Below are 10977 nucleotides of genomic sequence, written 5' to 3' on the forward strand. Positions count from 1 at the left end.
CTACACCTTCTAACCGGTCCAAGAGGATATTATGGTCCACAGTATCAAATGCTGCAGTTAAATCTAGTAATACCAACAGCGATATCAAGCCACGGTCAGAAGCCATAAGTAAATCATTCATTACTTTGACTAGAGCAGTTTCTGTGCTATGGTTTGGTCTAAAGCCAGACTGATATAATTCATTAGTATTATTTTTTTGTAGGAAAGTATACAACTGACGAACTACAACCTTTTCCATGATCTTTGAAATGAAAGGAAGATTTGAGATTGGTCTATAGTTTCCTAAAACACTAGGGTCAAGATTTGGTTTCTTTAGAACGGGTCTAATAACAGCCAATTTAAAAGGTTTAGGAACATATCCAAGCTTAAGAGAAGAGTTTAACACATTTAACAGGGTATTGCTAATCTGTGGTGCGATTTCCTTGAAAAATTTTGTAGGAATTGGGTCTATGAGGCTTGTAGAGGATTTACAGGAGGAAATTAAGCTCAGGAGTTCTGGGTGTTTTATAGGAATGAAAGATTCAAAAGTCTCATTATTGATAGGCATAAGACTAGCAGGAGTCTGGCAGTCATAGGTAGCTAAGGATGTGCACTGGATGGTCTGTCTAATCTTAGTTATTTTACCATTAAAGAATGTAATAAAGTCATTACTCTTAAGAGATTGTGGGACTTGCGAGTTTAATGGAGAATTCTGTGTTAACCTAGCCACGGATTCACTATGCTGTATGCATGTGAAGCATGCTGCAACTCTATATATCGACAAAATGCCATCGTTATTTAGTCAGTGGAAGCCACACTTCACATGAGTCAAAGTAGCTACCTTACTAGCTTTGAACTAGCCAGACTGGCCAGCATGGATCTTGCAGTATTAAATACCTTGATTGCAAATCCCATGGAAGCAGGGATTGTTTTTCACGATTTGAAGTTTCTTCAGAGGGAGTGCTTTTCCATGGTATTACCAAAACAGTAGCATGTGGTGTGCTCTTCTAACTCAGTCTTCCTTGCTGTGCATTTGTTGGTTATAGACTGTTTTTACAAGACTACCATATGATTGGTTGGAATTGCATTAGTTTCTGTGATAGGCTTAATGCCTGCCATCAAGCAATGATTCTTATCAACGGTTTATTGAAGTTTCTCATGTTCTTTTTAAATTTGTAGGACGATAAGTAGGCATATCATCTCCCAACCATATTTGATTTAGAAAAACTTACAGTTTTTTGCATAATAATTACATGTGAATTTTATCCTAGATAATTTTATGTAATAGGATATATGGAAGCTTTGTCTGAAGTCTAGTCCAGATATAAACCACCATGATCTATATCTTACAATTGCTGAAAGGACTGCAAATGAGTCCCTGGAGCATATTAATCAGGCACAAGGGACCCAGTGATGCTCTAGACCCCTTACAGTCTTTCATTCCTGAAGAGATGATGTGCTCACTCTATATCATGGGGTGGCCAATCTTATCCGCAAAGGGCCGGTGTGTATGCAGGTTTTTGGGATAACCTTTAGGTCAGCTGTTCAAACCCAGGTGTGAGGACTCTTCAGCCAATCAGTCCTCTAATTAGTAATCTATTTAGGGAATTGCAGTTCAAAACCCGCATAACATACCGGCCTTTTGCAGATAAGATTGGCCACCCCTGCTTTATCACAGTTCCTTAGGACAATCAGGGTTGATTTCTCCAGGTTCGGTCCGATTTGCTCACTCATAAGTAAAAACTGTATTTAAATACAGAATTCCCTGCATTCCACCATCTTGTCCACAGCTCAAGGACTTTCAAGAGCACGTGATCCAGGCAGCCAAGCTGGCGCATTTGAAGAAGCCTATCCCAGGAAAGGCGAATGAGGTCCTTGTTTTGAATGAGCCCATTCTCATTGAGGCCTATGTGGGCCTTATGTCCTTCATCGGGAATCAGAACAAGCTGGGTTACTGTCTCGCACGAGGCAATATTGGTTTTTAGATTTACATTTTTATCTTACCTATTTTTGATCATTTTATTTGTCATGTGTATTGTTTTCCTTGCTGTAATTGAAGTATACTAGGCTTGATGATAAGTGACTGAATTTACAATATATACAAAATTACTTGCAGCCTTGTTCATTTGTTGTATAAATCTGTAACCTTACTCAGACTAAATTTATTTTGTGAATTTATATTCATTTTCAATTTAAAATCATGCTTTTAAAAGGAATGTAACATTTTCGAAATCTTTGAAAAAATATTTTGAAGGCTGCAGTGCTTTCTTAGACGGAACAAACTTGCTTTCATAATAATAATAAATTTTAATTCTAATGCACTTTTCATTAAAACAAATCTCAAAGTGCTAAAGAGTAAAAAAAAAAACATCAAGGGAAAGCCTTTTTAAAAAGGTGGGTTTTTAGGCCACGTTTAAAAGTGTCAACGGTCTGTAGTGCCCTCAAATGGACTGGGAGAGCATTCCAAAGTAGAAGGCCCAATCCCCCATTGTGCGGAGCGTAGTTCTAGGAGTTTTAAGGAGGTAGGAGGAGGAAGAACGAAGGGAGCATGAAGAAGAGGTCTGAACAGTGATGAGATCTTTGAGGTAAGAGGGGGCAGTTCCATGAACACATTTATGGGTGAGTAGTGGGACTTAATATTATATTCAATGCGGAGTGAAACGGGAAGCCAGTGAAGTGTCTTGAGAATAGGAGTGATGTGGTTGAATTTTTGGACCCTAATCAAAATTCTGGCAGCACTGTTTTGGATGTGCTAGAGTTTTTGAATGTTCTTACTAGTTGTACCGATGAAAAGTGCATTGCAATAGTCTAACCTGGAAGAGACAAAGGCGTGGACCAATCTTTCAGCATCTGCCAAGGTCAATGAGGAACTAGAGAAAGTGATACCAGTGACGGTGGAGGTGCGAACCTGGTGCGGAGTGCCAACTATAATGGCCTCTGTCTTGGAGGTGTTAAACTGAAGAAAGTTAAGCTTCATCCACGACTTTATCTCCTCCAGGCATGCAGTGAGAGCTGCAGGTTGCAAGGATGTCTTCAAATAAAGCTGCGTGTCATCAGCATAATAGTCTGGTGATAATGTGACCGAGGGGAAGCAGGTATAAGGTGAAGAGAGTCGGTCCTAGCATCGAGCCTTGGGGGACACCGAAAGTAACAGTGTGGGAGTCAGATATAGCTTTTCCCAGGGCGACATACTCGGTTCTCCCTGAGAGATAGGAGAAGAACCAATTATAAGCGGAGTCAGAGAGGCTGATGCTGGTATGTAACCGGTGCAATAGGATGTTGTGGTCGACGGTGTCAATAGCGGCGGACAAATCCAGAAGAATAAGAAGGGAAGGAGAGCCAGCATCAGCTGTCATCAGTAAGGCATTTTGCTTTCCTGCTTTTTGTATTTGATTAAGTGTCAAGGAATGTACATCCATGCCTTGCATTTTAATAAAGCCCTTTCTGAGAAGATATGTTGGAGAGAATTTTTAAAATAGGGTTCTGAACAGCCAGTTTTTTCAAAATCACAAAATGATGTATTCTTGTGTTCCAGTGTTTTCTTTTTTCTCTTTCTTAATGATTTAACGAACTTGCAGAAAAACTGTAACATTATACAGGTTTTTTTTAATTTTTATTTTATTACTATTGTCAAGAGTGACAGAGCATTTCCAGTTCTTGTAGACTGATACAGAATTGCTCCTATGGGGCACTGCACTTAAGCCAAAAAACGTGTGGTCAAATCCCCAATATTTTTTTCCAACTTGATTCACCATTTACAGTATTAGTCGTCATCATACTGAAGCTATTTAACTGTATATGGAAGCTAAACTTTTGATTGATTAAGATTTGTATGTTGTAGTATTAAAACGAAAGTGTTGTAGATATTTCTCAGTCATAACATCATATATCACTTAGATAGCACTTATAACACTCAGAAATTTGTGGAAAAAGTTCTGTGGTAAAATAATCTTATGTAACCTATTACTGTAAAGTTAATGTAGCTATATGACTGATATTTGTATTCGCTGGTCTTTGAGGAATACGTGTGGTTTTAGAATTATTCCACTACCTCTGCCACCACAGACACTTTTGTATGTGAGCGAATAACTTAAAAACCTTTTAAAGGATTAAGGATGTCTTATTGTCATTCCTAAACATGTTGTATATCAATGGAACAAAATGAGGTATTCAGGTGCGATAAAATAGCAAAACAATTATTTAATGAATAAAATATGAACATAAGAACATAAGAACAATACAAACGAGAGGAGGCCATTCGGCCCATCGAGCTCGCTTGGGGAGAACTTAACTAATAGCTCAGAGTTGTTAAAATCTTATCTAGCTCTGATTTAACCCCCTGGGGTCGGCGATCCCGCCGGCGGGATCTGACAGAATTCTCGCGAGACCATTTAAATAACTCCGCGAGTTTTTGTCATATACACATTTTAAAAATACCCTATATTTATATAGTCACAGTTTTTCATTTTTCATTCCATCTATCAATAAACTGTGAAAGGGATTTTATTGTTGCTACTTTTCTTGCGTTTCAAACTGCCTTTCCAAAGTGATGGGTGTGGGGTGCAGTGACATTCCAGATTGATGGGCCATTGACAGTATGCAAACTACTACAGGTGTGAGAACACCTATCTCATCAATATTCATTGTGAAGACCACTGACTGACTGAAAAGAGTGTCACTCCAAAGTTCTAACACTTTAGTAATCAAACTATATAAAATTTCTGAATGTCACTTTCACCTATGTGTAGCCAACCCCTGTGTCTATAAGCTTCAGAGCTCAAAAGTCTTACCTAGAAATGTATATAATGTGATTTTTTACAATTTCTCAGCATGTCTGAAAATAGGTTTTTGAAAAGTATATGTTTAAAGTTGATTTTAACAAAAAATAGAATAATAACATTCTAAGAGGTCTCAGATTATTGCTGCTGAGTTTGTGCTGAATAAAAGCAAATGTATCACTTTGGGATAAATGTTTTTTAGATAGGTGAAATATTTTAAAATGTCAAGGCATGTCAGACTACCTCGAAAGTGGAAAAAAGGCCTCAGGCCCCAGGGGGTTAAAGGAACCCAAGGATTCAGCTTGCACTACGTTATAAGGAAGACTATTCCATACTCTGACTACACGCTGTGTAAAGAAGTGCTTCCTTAAATCAAGTTTGAAATGTTCTCCCGCTAATTTCCACCTATGGCCACGAGTTCTTGTATTGGAACTAATGCTGAAGTAACTATTCGGTTGAACAGCATCCAAACCTGTTAGAATCTTATAGACCTGGATCATGTCCCCCCTCAGTCTCCTTTGCTTGAGGCTGAACAGATTTAGCTCAAATAACCTTTCCTCGTATGACATTCCTCTAAGACCAGGAATCATTCTTGTGGCCCTACGCTGCACCTTTTCTAAGGCCGCTATGTCCTTTTTAAGATAAGGTGACCAAACCTGTACACAATATTCTAGGTGAGGTCTCACTAAGGAATTGTATAATCTTAGCATTACCTCCCTTGACTTAAACTCCACACACCTGGAGATATACCCCAACATCCTATTGGCCTTTTTTATTGCTTCCTCGCACTGGCGAGAATGAGACATGGAAGCATCAACATACACCCCAAGGTCTTTCTCATAATCAGCTACCTTTATTTCAGTAGGTCCCATAAAATACCTGTACTTTATATTTCTGCTCCCTACATGGAGTACCTTACATTTGTCTATGTTAAATTTCATCTGCCAGGTGTCAGCCCAGTCACTAATTAAATTAAGATCCCGCTGTAGCTGCTGAGCCGCTAGTTCAGTATCTGCTACACCACCCACCTTGGTGTCATCTGCAAATTTCACGATGTTGGATTAGTAATAAGAACTGATAAGTTACTAGTGTCCTCAACAGTGAATACCCGTGTAAAACTATCATTGAACTCATTTACTATATCAATGTCGTTTTCAATTATAAACTAATCCTGCAGATTAGTAATTTCAGCTTTTAGAGCTCTTTTAGAGTTAAAATACTGGAAGAAACTTTTAACGTCATCCTTAGCCTCCAATGCGATCTTCCTTTCGACATTCCTTTTAGCTCGTCTAATGTCATTTTTTAATTCAGCCTGTAGATTTAGATACTCTTGCTTTATTCTGTCATCATCAGTTATTTTCCATTTCTGGAACAAAGCCCTTTTCCTCCTTACTTTATACTTTATTTCCCTAGTAAACCACCTAGGTTGCAATTTCCTAGATTTATTCTTGCTAATTGGGTAAGCACTTTGGACCTTGCAAAAAGTTATTGGCAGGTACCCCTTAGTGACACTGCCAAGGAGCTGACTGCGTTCTGGATACCCTGGGGTCTCGTTCATTTCTCCAAAATGCCATTTAGGCTGCATGGAGGCCCCGCGAAGTTTCAGAGATTAATGGACCAGGTGTTGGTCAGCACCAAGGGCTACGCGGCAGCATATCTTTATGATGCCATTGTGTACAGCACTTTATGGGAAGATCATGTCCAGCATGTGAAGGATGTTCTGGGCAGGAATGAGTCTTGTTGGAGTCTGAGCTCTGCCGGAGTCCGTTGATGAGAAGAGATTCACTGCACAGTCGAGGAGTAGTTGCAAGTCACCAGTTTATTCTCTGACAGATTGCAATCCGGGAGCAACCATCTGACATACATTCAGCATGTACAGGAAGCAGCTCAATCCATAAATATCGGGGCTGTCCCTTTATAGGCCTTCTGGGGTGTCGCCCCCCGCCCCCGTCTCGGTAATTTTCCCTTCGCGTGACGACAACACATCTTGACATTTGCTCTAGTTAGCCAGTGAGTACATGTTCCTAATTGATCAGTAAGTACGTGTTTCCTTCTTTTGTTAAGCATAAGCAAAAATAAGTATCCGTTCTATGGTGGGTTCCTGTTTTCCTCGTGTCTCGTGCCAGGTCGTCCTGACCTGCTGGCGTACCGTCAGTTCCCAATTTCTCCAAACTGGGTGGGGTGAGATCACCCCGTCCTACTGGGCTAATATCAGTTCCCAAATCTGATGTCTACATTATGTTAGACATATTATTAGAATTAGTAAGTAAATTATGATATGATTAACCCCTCAGTCTGCAGGCCTCACCATCAACCCTGCCAAGTGTGCTGTTGCCAAGAGGAAGGCAGGTGCAGAAGCTGGAGGCTAGGCTATCCAGAGATGCCCCTTGCCTCAGACTAAGACTCAAGTACGGTCATTTCTGGGCATGGCCGGGTGGTACAGAAGATTTGTGCCCAAATTTCTGTTAGGGTAGCTGCCCTTACAGATTTGACACGTAAAAATTCTCCAGTCCAGGGGCCTCATGAGGGCATAGAATTCACACTAAAACATGGCGTACGGACAAAACTAGGAATGTGCGTAAGCAAGAAAAAATCCAGATGCATAAAACTGTGTGTAAGCACTGATCTACGCACATTCCCTTTATAAATCACAATGAGCGTGAAATTTTACATACGTGAATGAGCCCACGGTCACCCCCCCTACCCGCCCATAATTATGTATATTTGCATATGTAAATCTGTATAAATGCCTGCTTTGTTCTATGTTTTTCTTAAACAACAATGGATAAACCACGTGGGAAAAAGATAGTATTTCAGCGAGTGCAAAGTGCATGTCATGTTAACAGAAATCGAAAAAAGAAAAGTGGATATTATTTGGTGATATAAGTGGCATCAGCAATAAACGAAAGTTGACGGAGTGGCACAGCGTGGCGGAGTCAGTTAAAAGTATTGGTTCCGAAATTCGCACGGTGGCCGAAATGAAAAAGAAGTGGTCGGACGTTAAAATCGACATGAAAAAACAAGCGGCCGCTCACCGTAAGAGTCTTAACAGCACAGGCGGAGGTAGCGAAATTCCCGGTCTCACACCCTTTGAGCAACTAGTTGCTGCAATGATTGGGGACACACTTTTATCGGGTGAGGGGGACGCCAATATCAGCGCGGGTGAGTTTTTCTCGTACCATACTTGTTTTAATTACTTGCATGTTTATAACACGTAGGGCGCAGATGCGGTGTTACTTTCGTTTATTCTTTTTGTTTATTCTTACAGACAATAGTACAAGAGGTGCCCCCAGTGCAGAGGACGAAACAGGCGGTGATGGTGCTGCTGTGCCGAGCACATCTTTGGGCGCTGGCTGCACATATTCCCGTGCCTCAGAAACCAGGGGGCGACCATCCGGCCGTGTGCTGACTGAAGCTGTGCTGCAGTCACAAAAAGAAATCGTGAATGCCAATGAATTAAAACATCTAAATGATACGCTGTGTGATACTGAAGTTGTAACGCTGTTCCATTTGGCGGAAAAATTTGGTGGCTCAGGGTCAGGCTCATCTTGCCTAAGCTCTTCAGATACCGGCAAGCCACGATTTTGTGCCAGATTATGCAACACACTACATGCGTGAACAATCCCAATGAGCGTCCCAAATACCCGATCGGTCTGCAAGTTCTCACTGAAAAGCATCTGTGGCTAAGAACCCACGAGTGGACAAAACTTGTAAAAGAACAGGTAGCTGATAGCGCAATTCCTCATCGTCTGGCTTTGTAATGCTGGCCCCAGTTTAGCACACAACTCCAATAGGATTGCTCTTGGAAATCTGAATCGACTTAGAAGCCAGTCATCATCATGGGCCAGGAAATCAGTATATGATCCCTGAATATGCGCTCTCTTCTAATTCTTCCATAAGCTATGTCTTCCAATAACGCAAGAGCTGCCATGGTGGTTGTAATAGTTTGGTCATTTACCGTTTTATTGTTACAAATTGATTAAAAATCAGGTGCCATACATTTGTAAACAACATAAAATTAATGTTGGTGTATTTGATAAAGTCTGCGTCATGATTCTGAGTTTAAAAAGCGAAACCATGACTTGCCACTGAGTGCCGTCCATTTACAAAACCAAGCAGAAATGTGCATACGCCATGTCTGGAGCTGCCGTGAGAATGTGCGTCGCGGTACACCAAGTTTTGTTTTTATACATCTCGACGTGAGTGTGGAAATGGCCGTACACAACATTTTCGTGCGTACGCACCGTTTATACATGAGGCCCCAGGTGCGGTGATCTGAAGAAGCCAGGAAGACTTTTGAGGACATACAGAATGCATTGTGTAATGAGCCTGTATTGTACTGTCCTAATTTCAAAGAACAATTCGTGTTGCAGACTGACACCTCTGACACAGGTATAGGTGCGGTGCTTCTCCAGGGTGAACTGGACCAGAGGCATCCAGTGGCGTACATCAGCCGCAAACTGTATCCAAGGGAGATCCGATATTCGAACGGTTGAGAAGTAGTGCCTGGCTGTGAAATGGGCCCTTGACACCTTCAGGTACTACCTCCTACCTCATTCGCCTCTGCAATGGATGGACCGCATGCCGGACTACAATGCACGGATTATCCACTGGGACCTGTCTATGCAGCCATATCGCTTCTCCATCAGCCATATCCCTGGCCGGAGCAATGCTACTGCTGACTTTCTCGTCCGTCTGCCGACATGGAGTGACCGCACAGAGAAGTCCTCCATGGAGACTGATCTACACATACCTGCACACACAGACGTTCGCACACGCACCTACACTCGTCCATGGACTTTCACATTCGCATTCGCATATATCATTGAGTGAACATTGGGCTGGTGTTATATAAATCCAATGTATATGCAATAGAAAGGAAATGCAAGATTACCTTTTTTGCTGTGGACATTTATTGTTCTTAGGTAGGGGTGCAAACAAGAGAGATGTTTATGTGCATAAAATGATTACCGTTGTGCAGTGAATGTTGTTGCGGTCTTCGGTCTGGCAGCAACAAAAAGGTGCCGTCAGGAAACAATATTATTTATTTGGTTCCGGGCTTAATTGGCCAAGTTCATGCTGGTTATGGCAATGGGGATGACAGAGGCAGGCTACTCGGATGGATTGTTTTTGTATTTATTTAGTAAATCTGCTTGTTTGCATGTGTAAGAACTTGTGCTTTTGTCTCAGAGTCTCTCTTGTTGTTTAGGTGCTAATTGCTTGCTATGTGTTCACTGTTAAGAACATAACAAATTTACAAACGAGAGGAGGCCATTTGGCCCATCAAGCTCGTTTGGGGAGAACTTAACTAATAGCTCAGAGTTGTTAAAATCTTATCTAGCTCTGATTTAAAGGAACCCAGGGTTTTAGCTTCCGCTACACTAGCAGGAAGACTATTCCATACTCTAACTACACACTGTGTAAAGAAGTGCTTCCTCAAATTTGTTTTAAAATGTTCTCCTGCTAATTTCCACTTATGGCCACGAGTTGTAGTATTTAAACTAATATTGAAATAGCCGTTTGACTGAACAGCATCTAGACCCATTAGAATCTTATAGACCTGGATCATGTCCCCCCTTAGTCTCCTTTGCTCAAGGCTAAACAGACTCAGCTCAGCTAACCTCTCCTCATAAGACATTCCTCTAAGACCAGGAATCATTCTCGTAGCCCTCCGTTGCACCTTTTCTAAGGCAGCAATGTCCTTCTTAAGGCATGGTGACCAAACCTGCACACAATATTCTAGGTGGGATCTTGCCAAGGAATTATATAAATGTAACATCACCTCCACACACCTAGAGATATAACCCAACATTCTATTGGCCTTTTGTATTGCTTCCCCACACTGGTGAGAGTGGGACATGGAAGCATCAACATACACACCGAGATCTTTCTCGTAATCAGCTACCTTTATTTCAGTGGAACCCATAAAATATCTGTACTTTATATTTCTGCTCCCTGCATGGATTACCTTACATTTATCTGTGTTAAATTTCATCTGCCAAGTATCAGCCCAGTCGCTAATTAAATCCAGATCCCGTTGTAGCCTCTCTGCTGCTAGACCAGTTTACTGTATGTATTGGTGTCAATATCATTAATGTAAATTAGGAACAATAGTGGTCCTAAAATTGAACCCTGCGGTACCTCACTATGAACGCAGGCCCACTGTGACATTCTGCCTCTAATAACTACTCGCTGCTTCCTGTCAGTTAACCAGTTTTCG

General features: G+C 41.2%; 1 protein-coding gene across 1 annotated transcript in view; it reads left to right on the top strand.

Moving 5' to 3' along the window:
- tprg1 (tumor protein p63 regulated 1) overlaps positions 1–3430 on the top strand; it is an 88120-nt gene extending 84690 nt beyond the window's left edge. The window contains exon 6 of the mRNA XM_023804270.2: positions 1770–3430. Within this exon, the coding sequence (XP_023660038.1) occupies positions 1770–1964 (195 nt within the window). The 3' untranslated portion in view covers positions 1965–3430. The remainder of the gene's footprint in view (positions 1–1769) is intronic.
- The last annotated feature ends 7547 nt before the right edge of the window (positions 3431–10977 follow it).

Source organism: Paramormyrops kingsleyae, chromosome 15, assembly GCF_048594095.1.
Source record: "Paramormyrops kingsleyae isolate MSU_618 chromosome 15, PKINGS_0.4, whole genome shotgun sequence".
NCBI classification, from domain to species: domain Eukaryota; kingdom Metazoa; phylum Chordata; class Actinopteri; order Osteoglossiformes; family Mormyridae; genus Paramormyrops; species Paramormyrops kingsleyae.